Source organism: Nematolebias whitei, chromosome 7 (assembly GCF_014905685.2).
Source record: "Nematolebias whitei isolate Nwh7 chromosome 7, NemWhi1, whole genome shotgun sequence".
Classification (NCBI taxonomy): Eukaryota; Metazoa; Chordata; class Actinopteri; order Cyprinodontiformes; family Rivulidae; genus Nematolebias; species Nematolebias whitei.
The window spans coordinates 39,296,647-39,312,675 of NC_056504.1; the positions used below are offsets into that span (position 1 = coordinate 39,296,647).

At 40.6% G+C, this 16,029-nt stretch overlaps 2 protein-coding genes across 2 annotated transcripts; one reads left to right on the plus strand and one right to left on the minus strand.

Annotated features, from left to right (window-relative positions):
• Nucleotides 1-1,382: 1,382 nt before the first annotated feature.
• Nucleotides 1,383-7,314, plus strand: LOC119411905 (glutamine-rich protein 1). Its single transcript, XM_037678858.1, has 12 exons — nt 1,383-1,692; nt 2,369-2,628; nt 3,415-3,489; nt 3,707-3,844; nt 3,928-4,701; nt 5,646-5,805; nt 5,927-6,081; nt 6,154-6,268; nt 6,342-6,450; nt 6,536-6,687; nt 6,765-6,855; nt 6,930-7,314. The coding sequence occupies exons 2-12, from the start codon at nt 2,380-2,382 to the stop codon at nt 7,111-7,113; spliced, it is 2,202 nt and encodes a 733-aa protein (XP_037534786.1). The 5' UTR covers nt 1,383-1,692; nt 2,369-2,379; the 3' UTR covers nt 7,114-7,314.
• A 668-nt stretch (nt 7,315-7,982) lies between these two features.
• Nucleotides 7,983-14,271, minus strand: rpusd4 (RNA pseudouridine synthase D4). Its single transcript, XM_037678859.1, has 6 exons — nt 13,790-14,271; nt 11,083-11,290; nt 10,896-10,989; nt 10,474-10,624; nt 10,289-10,386; nt 7,983-8,302 (listed from the first exon to the last, which is right to left on the minus strand). The coding sequence occupies exons 1-6, from the start codon at nt 14,199-14,201 to the stop codon at nt 8,099-8,101; spliced, it is 1,167 nt and encodes a 388-aa protein (XP_037534787.1). The 5' UTR covers nt 14,202-14,271; the 3' UTR covers nt 7,983-8,098.
• Nucleotides 14,272-16,029: the final 1,758 nt, after the last annotated feature.

The window sequence follows — 16,029 nt, forward strand, 5'->3', positions numbered from 1 at the left end:
CAGACCAAAAACATGCATGTTAGGCTGATTGGTAACTCTAAATTGTCCCTAGGTGTGAGTGAGAGAGTAAATGGTTGTTTGTCTCGTTTGTCTCTATGTGGCCCTGTGATGGACTTGCGACCTGTCCAGGGTGTACCCCGCCCCTCGCACAGTGATTGATGGACATGGGCACCGGCGACCCCCGTGACCCAACATGGAATAAGCAGGTAAAGATAATGGATGGATGCAAATAAGTTGTTTTATTCATTAAATCCCAGCAGGTTCTACAAGCCTCACCTGGTCAGTTGTTTTTGGTTAAGATTCTTACAGTGGCACAAAGTCACATGAAGTGGAACAGCCAAGAACAAATTGTTTCACGACTATTTGCGAGCTTATGAAAACCATGCATATAAATATAATGCAATACAATGCATATAATAATATAATATAATGCATGCATGAGATGAAACAAAGACACTAGAAGTTATGTGTACAGTACAGTAAAAATAAAAAAAATACAGAAGCTCATAAGTTTTCTCTATGACATATGTGTTAATTGTTCTACATAAAAAACAAACACAAGAAGTATAATCACCACTATAAAACGAATGCGAGAGCTTTTGCAAAATCAGTCTGTCTGCAACGAGAGCGGCGGATTAACTCTTTCGTATCCAGGTTACAGGGGACGCAGACTATAGAGAGAGCTCATCTGCGCCGGTCCACCTTAAGAGAGGCGCGGGGCAGTTTGTTGTGGAGCGAGTAGGGGGACGCCCTCCGCTGCACATGCCTGGCTCTTTAAGGCAGACTGGGGAAGTTAAATCTTATTAAAGGCACACGCAGTCAAACGTTCACTGTTCTGCACTTGAGCCTAAATGGGAAGCGCTTTAACAATACCTCAGTCGGATTTATGTTTATGTATTAGTGTGGAAGTGTTTGGACTCATTCGCGGTGATGTAAATCAAACAGGGTCAAGCACATGGACCTAATTTCATGATCACTATTCAGCTTTAGAAAGCTTAAAAAAGTTTTTACACAGAATTTAGCAAACAGGTCCAAACAGTGTAGCTAGGAGGATAAATATTATGCGCATCATATTTTTAATGCGCATAATTTCACTTACTGTCAGATTTACTAAAACATGTTTGACATGGATCAATAATTATCTCCCGTACGTATATACTAAAGTAATTATATATCAGTTCTTTATTTTCGTTTTACACTGTAAATTACAGTGTCATTCTTGTTTTTTGGCTCCAGGTTGGGAACTCATCGGGACAGTCTGCGCGGCAGGCCGCTAGCTAGTAGCTGTGTTGTCGGGGCCTGTACTTCCGTCAATTTATAGCTCCACGGATAAACAGTGAAGTGTTTCTCTAGGGGTCGTGGAGTAGTGTAAAGTGGTAGCATTTTGGGATTAATTTCCATGAATCCGTGCCTTGATAGAGGTGGAGACACTCATGTCCACGGACCGCAGCCTGGGAGCTCAGCCTGTAGAATCGGCAGACGTCAGAAGACACTTCGCCTGCTGGCCGTCGCGGTTCTGGTCTATCGCGGTGTAACTCCTGCGTTGTGAGTGGGGATTTCACGGCTTCTTCGTGTGCGCTATGTAGCGGAGTGTACGGCGTGCTGGTGGTAGCTGTTAGACGTTTGCAGGCTTTTTTTTTAGTTTTAAACACCGTGCCTTGGCGGAAAGGAGAGGATTTCGTTTTATTTAAGGTAGCATGACAGGATCCTAAAGGCATCGAGTTAGCAAGCTAGCGCTTTAGCACAATTAGCTAGCGTCGTGTAACTGAAATGAATGGAGGGTTGCTTTGATGTTTGTTTTGGGACAAACTTTATCATTTATGTGTATAACTTATAGTAGCTGATTTATCTGTATTATGCAGTGTTATTTAGAACAAACATTTGCCAGCCAGACAACCATTTATAATATGCTGCGTCTAAACAGCGCCTTGCTAACATAATAACGCTAGCATGCTAACAACTAGCAGCTATGTTTCTACTGTTGATAGTAAAAATGTTACGATGACCTAATTATGATGATCTAATTTGTTATGATCTAATTGGGTTTTAAAACCGTAAACCTTTAAACAATATGTATACATCTAGACTCAGATGTAGACATTTAGTGACTCAAGACAACATAACATTTGATTATGGCGTGTTGGCCTTAGTTTAAATACATTATGAATGTTTGCCCTAACGCCCATAAGCATGGCTTAAATTTTTATTTACCTAATTATGTGTTAGTAAGCACGGCGTATAAAGCTGCTTTGTATGCACTTCAATAGTCTGTTTACTTAAAATCTCGATACATGTATGCTGAACTGTAAATGTGTCTTTGAAATGACTCTTGTTGACAGATGTTTAAAAGAAAATGTTATGTATTTAGATCCAGTGACGATGAATGAGCAGGAGGGTGGGGTGGTCTCCTTTGACGAATATGTGCGGCAGAAGGCCCGCACTGTGCCTCAGCACAAGATGAAGGAGTTCCTGGAGTCTCTTGCCAAGGGCCCAGAGGTGCTGCAGGCGTTCAACCAGCAGGAAGGGGTAGCCACCACCACGACCATGGTGTACCAGCAGCAGGGGCCCAACTGTGTTTACACAGACAGCACAGAGGTGGCTGGATCTCTCTTGGAGCTGGCCTGTCCAGTAAGACCTCTTTTAGTGGAGTTGTAAATTGATGATCTTGCAGGTGTTGTGTACTGTGCTGCAAATTTCACTAAATATGGTACAGAACTCACATTGGCAATACTTGGATGATTGGGGTTCACTTTGTTGGGGCCTGAACTTTAATTTGAATGTTGTATAGTTGTTTTTTAAATGAAGCCCTTGTTTGCCTGTAGCTGACAGACTGTGGCTCTACTAAACGTTGAGGACTGCTTAACTTTTATGCACAGCCATTTTCAGTGTTTTGTGTAGAAACCATACAAAATATTATGATAGTGGTTTATCACAGGTTGGTTAGTGTAAATGTGCTCCAAAAGAATAACTTTTCCCCAGAACTTCACGCAAAAATTGTCATTTAAAATTATTTTATTAGTTTGCCATGCAGAATGGCATGCACTTAGTTTTATAAATAAGTAGCATCACAAGATGATGTGCAATATTGTAAGTTATTGTTGTACCGATTATCAAACAAACTCCTAAATTACAGTTTCTACTAGATGATTATACAAACTTCCCTCCAGTCAGAGTCCCTTTTGCACCCGATATTTTCTGTTTTCATTTGTATTTTACTTGTAAGTAACAAACTTTCTGTTCTGTTAAGAATCTTAAAAGATCAAATTAGGTCTACAAAACTTTTCTAAGAGGAAAAGGCAAAAATAAAATTTTCATTTTGTTTAATTAAAAAAATTATAGCATGTTTTTTTTTTACTCAATAGCGTGTTTTGAAGCTGTCTTGTTCCACTTTACACAAACATGTTTTTTAATCAGGTGCAGGTGACCTCAACAGAGATTTCACCCCAAATGTCTGTGCATCAAGGATCTGAGCAGCAACTTCAAGTGCAGGTAAGTATATACCGGTACTTATTATACATAATTTAAACATGTAAAAGTCAATAACAGTTTGGGTTCTGGGGTTTATAAATACATCGTAACTCATTTGTTTTTGTATTTTTATTTTTTTTATCATAACTCACTGTCAGCAAGAAAACAAACAGTCTTTAAATCAATCAAATATTTGCCAGTTTTTAAATCTTGACCTCCTCCCCCTATATTATGTCAGGTTCAGATCCAAGAACAGCAAGGCCAAACGATTGGGCAGGTTCTTCAGGTGGCCTCCCCCTCTCAGCAGGGCCTGCAGGGAATCTCAACAGCCCAGTTGGTGCAGCAAGGAGAGCTCACAGAGGAGCAGCAGCAGCAGGTGCAGGAACCGTGTCTGTTCTCAACATCAAGTCTGTTCTTAAAATGTTCTTTTCTAATTTGACTGTACCGATGGTTTCGCAGATTCAAGCTCAGCTGATTGCAGCTGTAGCTGGAGGACAGCCCATCCAGCTTGCAAGCGGCGAGCATATCCAGTTGCAAGGGACACAGCATATTCAGCTTCCAGGGGGACAGCAGATTCAACTTCAGGCTGGCCAACAGATCCAGATCCAAACCATAGAGGCCATGTCTCCTTCCCAGCAACAGGAGTCTCTCAGAGAGGCTGAAAGGAGATCCGGTGCTGTTGCAACTGTTCTCCAACCAGCTAAGAAGCGCAAGGTGGATGTACCCCTCGCTGTTTCATATGCTGTGCCACAGGGCCAACAGGTAGCCACAGTCCTGACGATCCCTCAAGGCCAGCAGCAAAGTTACGTGTCCCTCCGACCAGATCTGCTCACTGTTGACAGTGCTCAGCTGTACAGCACTACAGGAACAATCACTGGTCCCACAGGTGAGACCTGGACCATCCCTGTGTACTCCACTCCGCAGCAGCAGGGTGTAACTCACATTGCCATACCACAGGATGCATATAGCACAGTGCAGGTTACTACCACCAATGGCAAAGATAAGTTGCCCACCGGTTCTGCAATTAGGTCCACAGATGTGCAATCAGCCACCACTGCAACACAGGAAGAAATCGTACAGACCCTGTTGCCTGCCCAGTTCATGAACGGGAATATTCACATCCCTGTGGCCGTGCAGACTGTAGGAGGAACCTACAACACCACCCAGTCCGTACACATATGGGACCCAAGTCAGCAGAGTCAAGAAGGACAAGAGCAGCAGCTCCATCTGCAGGTTACAAACAATTCTCTTTACTGTCAGGGTTGATATTTATTGATTTTCAATTTTTACGCATAGTTGCCTTTATTATATGAATTATCATTCTTAATATTGTTGATTTTATTTAAATAATAGACCTGAACTTTCACAAATGATTAGCAGTCACACTCATTTATTTTTTATAATATATCTTAAAAGAGAAAGTCCTAAACTTCCATCCATCCTTTATCTTCCACTTGTTCCGAAGTCGGGTGGCGGGGGCAGCAGCTTGAGCAGGGAGGCCCAGATGTCTCTTAGCCACCACTTCCAGCTCTTCTGGGAGGATTCCAAGGTGTTTCCAGGCCAAATGAGACATAGTCTCTCCAGCGTGTCCTGGGTCTTCCCCTGGGTCTCCTCCCAGTCGGACATGCCCGAAGCACCTCCCTAGGGAGGCGCCCAGGGGGCATCCATACCAGATGCCCGAACCACCTCAACAGGCTCCTCTTAGTGTGGAGGAGCAGCGGTTCTACTCCCGAATAACTGAACATCTCACCCTATCTAAGGGAGAGTCCAGCAACTCTGCGGAGGAAACTCATTTCAACCGCCTGTATCCATGATCTCGTTCTTTCGGTCACTACCCAGAGCTCGTGACCATAGGTGAGGGTAGGAACATAGACTGACCGGTAAACGGAGAGTTTTGCCTTACAGCTCCAAGGTCTGTCTCCAAGGTCTTGAGGCACACTAGAACCATTTCTAAGGACAAGGCAACCAGTATTCACTTTCTGAAAGTCCTAAAGTTGTGTGTTTCTAAATTATAATCTGACTTTCTTCTTTTCACTTTGTTTGGTTTGGCTCTATTTTCTAGTATCCTTTTATAAAACATTATTAATTTAATATAGTCTAAATTAATTGTAAGATTTGATCATCTCTGTTTAATTTTTGCTAGAAAACAATGTAACGTTTTTAAATTTTGGTTGAAGGCCCAAGTGGAGACGGAGGCTGATGGCGAACCTCCTGCAGAGATTCTAGTTCCCATCTCTCTGAAGCCCGAGGAGGGCCTGGAAGTGTGGCGCCTTTGGGCGAAGCGAAAAAACGCTGAACTAAGCCAGCAGGAAAACACAAAACTTGCACCCATAGGACGTGAGTAAAACTGTTCATACTTAACTTTTTTTTTTAATGCATGACTTTCCCTCTTCAAAAAGAAAGAACAAACCTTAAACTCATAATTAATTGGGACTCGTTCCTCCCTGATTTTATTCAGGTCGTCAGCCTCTGCGTTTCCAAGAAGACTTGGTTTCCAGTGCTGTTGCAGAGCTGAATCTGGGTCTTTCCTTTATGACTCAGGAAGCACGAGGTTCAGAAGAAGAAGAGTTGGCGTCTGATGTTCTGTATTACGTGTTCTTGTGCATACAGAAGGTTTGTATCCCAAAGCTTTAAAATGAATAATGGACACAGTCTCGTCTTAAAATTATGGTTTTTGTTTTGTAGTATCTGTCTGATAACGGACGTGTGGATGACATTTTCTCTGATCCGTACTACACACGTTTTTGCGAGAGTTTACACAAAATCTTGCACGACTGGAAACCCAGCATCCATCCTTTAGGTAAGTCTTTTTGAGCTTGAGGTAGTTTTATAAAATAAATAAGTTACACTTTTTTACCCCTTCCCTATGTCAGGTTATGTCATTCCAAGCCATGTGACTGAAGATATGCTGTGGGAGTGTAAACAGCTTGGTGCACATTCACCGGCCACATTGCTTACAACTCTTATGTACTTCAACACTAAGTGAGCAACCATCATTGGATAATCTGAATTTGTTCTTTAGTGACACTCATTAAAAATATTAAATGGGATCAAATATTTGTTCCAGATATTTCCACCTGATGACACCTGAACAGCACATGAAAGTAGCCTTCTCCAAGGTCTTGAGGCACACTAGGAAGAACCCCACCAATTCTAAGGACAAGGCAACCAGTATTCGCTTTCTGAAAGTCCAAAATCAGCACAGTACCGGACAAAAAGGTGCTCAAAACAGCAACTTTCACACTAAAGTTAGTGTAAGTCTTAGTTTATAACCTGTTACGCAACATTTCTTCCAGGAACTGATGACATGTATGTAGAGCAGATTGAAGATCCAGAGACTCCTCTTCGTTGTCCCATTAAACTTTATGACTTTTACCTCTTTAAATGGTGAGTGGCTTTCAATCGTTAATTATTTTTCCGTTTGCTCTACGAACACGTTGAACTCGCTTCTTCTTTTGCAGTCCCCAAAGTGTCAAAGGTCGTAATGACGTCTACTACATGACTCCAGAGCCTGTGGTGGCACCAAACAGCCCAATGTGGTACTCGTCTCAGCCCCTCACAAGTCAGCAAGTGGAAGTCACGCTGGCTCGGATTATTGTAGTCCGAGAGATCCAGGAGATCATTAGCTCCGGTCTAGAAAACTAAACCGAGCACTGACTGAACTTCAGACTGACTATGCAGTACCCACCCTGACTACACTTCTCAATAGCCATCAGATAAAGCTGTCCTTCTGAAACAATCACTTTTTTTCTGAGGAGAATATAAAGAATGCTTTTGCAAGTTTCAGAGATTTTTCTCCTAACTTTTCAGCTAATGGGATGAACAGTGACTTTCTTCGTTAGATCTCTGCTCTGTGGACTTTGAACCTGCAAGTGTGCGGGACTCGAGTCTGACCTCTGGGTCCATATTGATGCTTTTGAGCAGATGTAGTACATTTTTGTAGAAGTCTTAACGTGATACAAAGTTATTTGATCTTTTAACATCTTACTCTCATGTCTTCTCTTTAAGAACTCACTATGTTGAATTGGAACTCAAAATAATTATTTGGAATATTGTTCACATTTTTTGTATTCTGACTACAATTTAAAAAAAATGTCTGTTTAAATCTAAACGTGCCTTTTTTTTTTTTTACCTCAACGTTTGGCTCGTGGGGTCTTCAAATAGAATGTCAACTATTTAGAAAACCAAGATATATTGTAGTAATCTTCCCCCACGCCCAGTCAAAATTGGCCATTGGAACACCCATAAGACTATTGCCAAATAAATGATTCATGTCTTTGTTTAGTAGGATATTAAAGAGGAAATGCAGATGGAACTGTCTTTGTATTATGAATCTTAAAACACAATTTATCACTTTGTTGCTCCACTATTGTTGACTACTACAGAATATCAACGGTCCGTTTAATCCCACTGGGGCAATCTGGTTTATAATGAAAACATTTTTATAGCTCTACACTTTATGCTATCAACACATCAGTTGCGTTAAATGCTTTGTGCCTAATAATTACTGATATTTACAGTAGTTTTCCATGTAAGTGATTAAATCATTTTTATTCTTGCAACAACAGTCACATATTTTCACAACTTGAGCTTCCAGTTAATTGACATTGATTAGACTGGAGAAAGGAGATTATTTATTATCCTCGTCATGTTGAAATGTTAATTGTAATCTCTTCAGTGTTTGCATGAAGTACTTTGGGAGGGGGCAGGACACGACTATGTTCTCTTGGTCGGGTCTTGGTAGAGTTAACTGTCGCTCATGCAGATGAAGAGGAATGTGCCGGCTCTTGCTCTGCTCCAATCCAAGCTTTTTCAGCACTTGCTTTGGTAATTTCTGTGGAATATAAATGTACCTTTAAAAAAAAAAATAGGTGACAAAGCTATGATCTCAAACAGCATTTGGTCACATGCATCGTGTGATCAATATCCAACAAGTTTCCTACTTGTAGAGAAATTAAGATGCAAAAATTAAATCTTCTGGCTCATTGGTGGTAAACTGATGTGAGCAAGCAAAATGCCATTATCTTTCATATGTTATAAAACGACTAACAGTAATCAAGATGGTGATTTGGGTCCGACACTTTAAGACCATTCATAGTGTAACTTCAAATTATAATGCAGTCACAACAAACTCGTCCAAAGAAAATATGTTTTCTATATTTTTAACTATTTAAAACCAGACAGTAGTGGTGATGTGTCAGCAGTGAAGAACTATTAAAGTGGTGTACAGTACATACAATATATTTTTAAAATCTATATTAAAAATATAATTTTTTTGTAATTTCCCAATTTATACAGGAATAAAACTAAAGAAAAATATACTAAATCCACAAACGTGACCTGTATGACAGAAAAAAACACATCACTGTTGCCTTTTTATGTTTGCTAATTCTTTGTTGCTAAATCAAGGTGTTCATTCTTATTTCCCCAAATCTAACCATTTTATCTTTTTATCATATACACTGAACAAAAAATATAAACGCACTTTTGTTTTTGCTCCCATTTTTCGTGAGCTGAACTCAAAACATCCAAGACTTTTTCTATGTACACAAAAGGCCTTTCTCACATATTGTTCACAAATTTGTGTAAATCTGTTGGTGAGCGCTTCTTCACCGAGACCATCCATCCACCTCACAGGTGTGGCATCAGCATGATGATGTGCAATAATCCACATGTGTGCCTTGGGCTGGCCACAATAAAAGGCCACTCTTAAATGTGCAGTTTTATCACAGCACAATGCCACAGATGTCACAAGTTGTAAAGGACTGTGCAACTGGCATGCTGACTGCAGCCATGTTCATGTTCAGAGAATTTGGCAGTACATGTACATCCAAGCAACCTCACAACTACAGACCACATGTAACTAAACCAGCAGCTGTGTTCGTTGTTCATTACATAGGCCTGCTCAATCCCACCGCCATCATGGGCCACTCAACTCAAGCTGACATCAGCAAACCGCTCATCCACATGATACCATACACACAATCAGCCCTGTACAGTGAAAACCAGGATTCATTCAGGAAGAGAACGTCTCCAACATGCCAAACGCCATCGAGTGTGAGCATTTGCCCACTGAAGTCGGTTACGATGACAAACTGCAGTCAGGTGGAGACCCCAGTGATGACGACGAGCATGCAGATGAGCTTCCCCGAGACGATTTCTGACAGTTTGCTCTGAAATTCTTTGGTTATGCACACGGATTGTTGCAGCAGCTCTCCAGGTAGCTGGTCTCAGACAATCTTGGAGGTGAAGATGCTGGATGTGGAGGTCCTGGGCTGGTGTGCTTACACATGGTCTGTGGTTGTGAGACTGGTTGGATGTACTGTCAAATTCTCTGAATTATCTTTGGAGACGGCTTATGGTGGAGAAATTAACATTCAATTCATGGGCAACAGCTCTATTGGGCATTCCTGCAGTCTACATGCCAACTGCTCAAAACTTGTGACGTGTGTGTCATTGTGCTGTGTGATAAAACTGTACATTTTAGAGTGGCCTTTTATTGTGGCCAGCCTAATGCTCACCTTTGCTACAATCGTGCTGTCTAATCTGCATCTTAATATGCCACACCTGTGAGGTGGATGGATTATCTCATCAAAGGAGAAATGGTCATTAACACAGATTTACACAAATTTGTGAAAAATATTTGAGAGAAAAAAGGTCTTTTGTGTACATTGAAAAAGTCAATCTATGAGTTCAGCTCATGAAAAATGGGAGCAAAAACAAGTGTTGCGTTTATATTTTTGTTCAGTATACTTTGAACCACTTATTGACAGTACTGCTCCTGTCTTCTATTTTCTATCATATCGTAAACATGTTTCACCTGTGGTGCCAGTTTGCTCCAGTGGGAATATTTATGGTCACCAAGTATGGGGCAAGCCAGAGCAAATGCCATGTGAACCCTCAACTGGTGCTTCACTCCTGTGAAAATTTAAAAAAAAAATTAAGTCCAATTTCCCTGAAGGGGGTTAAACTGATTTGCAACTTGTTCCCAATAAGTACTCTTACCAGTATAAGGTTGGAGCTCGATGAGGCTGCAGCCACTGCTGCTGTCCAGGACTTTGTACCTGGTCGTTGCAGGGTCTGCTTGACGATGGCCTCGGATTTTACTCAAACCATCTCCTGTGTCGTTCATTTTGAAACACGGACTCAAAGCCATCTGCAATTACAAAAGCTCTGAATTTATCTGAACCAGTAGAATCGTTTTTCCAGCTCTTCCACTAATAGATAACTGGAAATGATTTAGTTAAAACTATTGTTAAAAAACGAATAAACTTCACTTGATGTCATATTGTGCACATATTGTTTACTTAGCTAAACTGTGGCTACAACTGGGACAGGTTTAGGTTTTTTACTAATTAGCTCATTTTCAATAACCATTCGTTAACAAACGAGTTGTTACAGCATCCAATGTACAGAAGAAACAGTACCTTGTAGTGTGGCTGAGAACCTGTAATCTCTTTTTCCAACATAGGAATATCAATCAGTCCTTCAGACGGTACAGGAACACCAACTGTGACAACCCTGAGGAACAGATTAATTGTTAGAGACCAACAACACATCCTTTAAAACAAAACATATAGCTGACAATGATGACATCATCTTTCAGTATCTCACCAATATTTCCTCTGGACTTGATTATTTTTATTCAGGTTAAGTATGTGCTCTACTGTTTCTTCGCTTGTGGCCAGCAGGAGCGTTCCAGTTGAATCCTTTTCCAGACTCATGCAGGGGAACAGTTGAGAGTCAGTCTTTAAATTCGTCCCGGCCATCATTTTCGAAAGAACGGGAAGCACAGAAGAGATGGACGTGACTCCAGGGATCTCTGAATAACAGGAACAGAAGCGAACGCAGACGTCAGAGACAAGGCTCGGACAAAAACTTTGAAGTGTTATTCTAGATATTTCCTGTACTGGAGAAGTTATTCCCATTTAAACACACACTGAGAACTTTTAATAAAGCATGCGTATTTGTTTTTACAATACAGATTTTACTTTAGGTTCAACAGCAGGGGAATACATGCAATCATGAACTAAAGATTCTGGGCAGGGCCACATTTCAGTCCATTCTCATCAAAGAGAGTGATGGAGGATGATGGGATCACAATGATTCTTCCCCATGACAAAGCTGTTTGCAAACAGGCTTTTTTGTGTTTCTGAATGTGCTTGATTGTAAAGTTTATCCCCAGAATCTTATAATGTACTCAGGAGAGGAAAAGCAGTACAATAATTGTATTACCTGACACCCATTATTAATTATTATAGATATATTAAGGTATTCTTTAGCCACTAAATATTAACTTTTGGATGGAAAAAATAGCATTTAAAGGGCTGATGCTGCTCTACCAAGATTTTAAAACAATGGGGTTTTTTTTATGTGTCTGCCTCATGAAATTAGTATTTTATTACATTAATAAACGTCATAGCAAACCAGAAAAAGAATCGGTTTTGTGTTGTGTGTTTCCTTGACTGATGAAGCCTTCTGGATGGAAGGTGAAACGTTTCAGCAAAAAAAGAAACTGTCCAGATGACCTGACGGAAAATTGTTGGGATTGTAACCTGGATTATTGAGCGTGGACTTTTTTGGTTTTGAACCAGTTTGACATGACTGTCGACGAGGAAGAGGGCCGGCACCAGTGGAGGGGGTGTGCCAAAGACACCATCTTAGCACCAACATAACTGGTTTGTTCCACTTTGGAGTAAGCTGTTTGGGGGAAGAATCAGTTTTGTGTTTCCTTGACTGATGAAGCCTTCTGGATGGAAGGTGAAACGTTTCAGCAAAAAAAGAAACTGTCCAGATGACCGGACTGAAAATTGTTGGACTCTGTCATATGCTTTTTCTAGATCCACAAAGACACAATGGAGTTCTTTCTGACCCTCTCTGTATTTCTCCATCAGCATCCTCAAAGCAAAGATGGCATCTGTGGTGCTCATTCTTGGCATGAAACCTTACTGCTGCTCACAGTCACCTCTCATCTAAGTCTATCTTTCACAACTTTCTCCCAGATCTTCATTGTGTGGCTCATTAACTTAATTCATCTGTAGTACATCACCCTTGTTTTTAAAAATAAGCAGAGGTGACTATTTGTGAGTAGCAGTAAGGTTTCATGCCAAGATTGAGCACCACAGATGCCATCTTTGCTTTGAGGATGCTGACGGAGAAGTACAGATAGGGTCAGAAAGAACTCTATTGTGTCTTTGTGGAGCTAGAAAAAGCATAATATGACAGGTTGCTGAGGGAGGAGGTGTTACATGAGGAAATATGGAGTGGTAGAGAAGTATGTTAGACTGGTACAGGACATGTACGAGGACAGCAGGACAGTGGTGAGATGTGCTGTAGGAGTGACAGATAGCTTCAAGGTGGAGGTGGGAGTGCATCAAGGATTGGCACTGAGCCCCTTCTTGTTTGCTCTGGTAATGGACTGACTAACAGATGAGGTCAGGCAGGAATCCCCATGGACTATGATGTTTGCAGATGACATTGTGATCTGTGGTGAGAACAGGGAACAGGTGCAAGAGAATTTAGAAGTGGAGGTATGCACTTGAAAGAAAAGGAACGAAAGTCAGCTGTAGTAAGACAGAGCACACATGTGTGAATGAGAAGAAGGCCGGTGGAACAGTGAGGCTACAAGGAGCAGAGGTCACAAAGGTGCAGGACTTCAAGAACTTGGGGTCCACTGTCCAGAAAAATGGTGTGTGTTAAAGAGGTGAAAAGGAGAGGACAGCCAGGATGGAGTGGATGGAGAAAAGTTTCAGGAGTGATTTGCGACAAAAGGGTGTCAGCAAAGGTCAAAGGAAATTTTTACAGGACAGTGGTGAGACCAGTTATGTTGTATGGTCTGGAGACAGTGGCACTGACAAGAAGACTGGAGAAAAAACTCAAAGTGGCAGAAATGAAGAAATTGAGGTTTTCTGTAGGAGTGACAAGGATGGATAAGATTAGGAATGAGATCATCAGAGGTACAGCACAGGTTGAACAACTGGGAGATAAAGTTAGGGAGGCCAGACTGAGATGGTTTGGACATGTCCAGAGGAAAGACAGTGGGTATACTGGTAGAAGGATGTTAGAAATGCAGCTGCCAGGAAAAAGGCAAAGGAGATATATGGATGCAGTTAGAGGGGACATGGAGGTAGTTGGAGTGAGGACAGAGGACGCAGAGGACATGGAGGAGGATGACTCTGTGGCAATCCATGAAGTGAGAAAAACCGAAATAAGAAGATAAAGGTCATAGCAGTTAAAATCATATCGTGTTTTATGTGTGGACCAAGTAAATTGAGGAGAAAAGTGCATATCTAACACTCTAAAGAAACAGTTCCATTCTTACCTCGAACAGGGACACCGTACGGTTTGTTGATGATGACCACATCTTTATCCCGGTACAGCACGCTTTTGTGGAGGTGTTTCGCCAGCACGTTGGGATGAACGTTTTGCAGCTGCAGACTGAACCGTTTCAGCTCCGCCACTCTTCCCTCAGAGCCCGACACCGGAGGAGGTTTCGCCGCCGCCCTTGTCTTCGCCTTCTCCTGCTGGACCTTCTGGGCCAGGTCGATGGCTCTCAGCCCGAGTTTCTCTCCGGTCACCGTGGTGTCGGAGTCCTGGGAGCGGTGGGCTGCGGTGCTCTGACTCCGACCGAGAGACGCTTCTTGTCCGTTTGTCCGCGATTTGACCACCGAGAAGAAAATGTTTTGGGTAAAAGTTCGTTCACCTAGAGAAACTAACCTTTTACAGGCGTTCATTTTGACAACGTTAAGCTAAAGCACGCGCACAAGGCTAAAAACACAATCTTGACGTCACATCCGGGTCAAACCTTTCAAATTAAAGGCGTTCGTACGATCAGTTTTAGTAATCTTTAAAGTAACATTCATCATAATAATGATGATGAAAACAACAACAACAATAATGTTAATAATAATAGTAATAATTTTTAGTATATTTGTATTATTATTATTATTATTATTAGCATTATTATTATTATCATGTAACATACATACAATAGAATATAATATGTATATGTGGTGGCTCCAAAACAAAGGTTAAAGACAATAAATAAATAAAAAACGACTTTATTTTGAGTTTTGTCTCTAACCTGTTTTTGTATTTACCATGTCCTGGATGACTGAGAATCTTCAGCAGCATGTGCGCTGGTGGCTCATAATGTTGACTCAGCATTATATTTTGTTATGAAAGTTAGGAAAAGATTGGCAGAGTCAGTCCTTCCTTCACCTAATTGATAAAATAAAATAAATCAAAATAAAATAAAACAAAAAAATGTCCAAAGTTGCAAAGGCTGCTTTAAGTCAAAATTAAAAAAAGAAAAAAAATCAACTTGTTTCGTTTAATATACAACATTTAAAAACTAACTTGTTACATTTTGACATTAAAAAGCTAAAATAAACAGATGACATTTATCAGTTTTCATCCATTTTATGACAAAAAGACTAAACTCGTAAAAATTTGAAAAATCTTTTGTGTACCCCATTTTAACTAATTTAACCACTGAAATTTGGAGTCCCTATTTGTGCAAAATTGATAAATACCCTATCTTCATTTACCAAATCTTTAAATCCTTAGTGTTCTGTAAATGACTTCTCATATTTTTGCAGAACGCCTGATTTCAATGACTCCTAACATATTAATATGTTGGCTGAACTTTGTTTCTTTTTGTCTTCCCACAACTAGTTTTAAAAGTGCAAAATATATATATTTTTTCATGGATTTCAGAGATAGACCACACTTTATGGCTCAAATTTAAATGAGTTAATTGATAATCTGGCTAACAAACTATTGATTGGCATGTTTGTTCTTTGTCTTTATATTAGTAGAATACTTTTATTATTGCAGAAAATGGGACAAGAAAACTACAATAACAATTTCTTCATGGTTAAGATCATATGTTGCCAGACCCATTTTACTGGGGCATGTGTCACAGACAGTTTAAATCTGTAAAGCTTTTGAGGTGAAGAGTGACAAGCAAAGTGCATATTGGGTACTTATGGCAGTACACACAAGCTAATTATAGAGTACTAACAAGATACTTACAAAGGTATACAAAGGGTACTTACATGGGTATGTACAGGATACTTACACAATAACTACAGGGTACTTATGGAGTAACCACAGGGTAATAGGGTGCATAAGGAAATTGGTGGAACTTACAGGTAATTACAGGTTTTCACAGGGGTACATACAGGATAATAAGAAGGTAAATGGACTGTACTTATATAGCGCCTTTCTATCTTATCAAGATACTCAAAGCGCTTTACACTACAATCTGTGCCCTCATTTACCCATTCATACAGCACTCTACTATGTCTGTACAAAGAATATACAGTACTTTATCAAATTCATAAACTGATGGGACACACATCGGAGGCAATGAGTGGTTCAGTGCCTTAGAGATACTTTGGCATGTGCTGCTGGTAGAATTGAACCTCCAACTCTTGCAGACAACTAACCACTCAGCCACAGTCAAAGTCAAAGTCAAAGTTTCTTTATTTGTCGTTTGCGCCACATGTGGTACATGTGGTGGAACGAGATTGTGTACATAGGGTGAAAAACACTAGT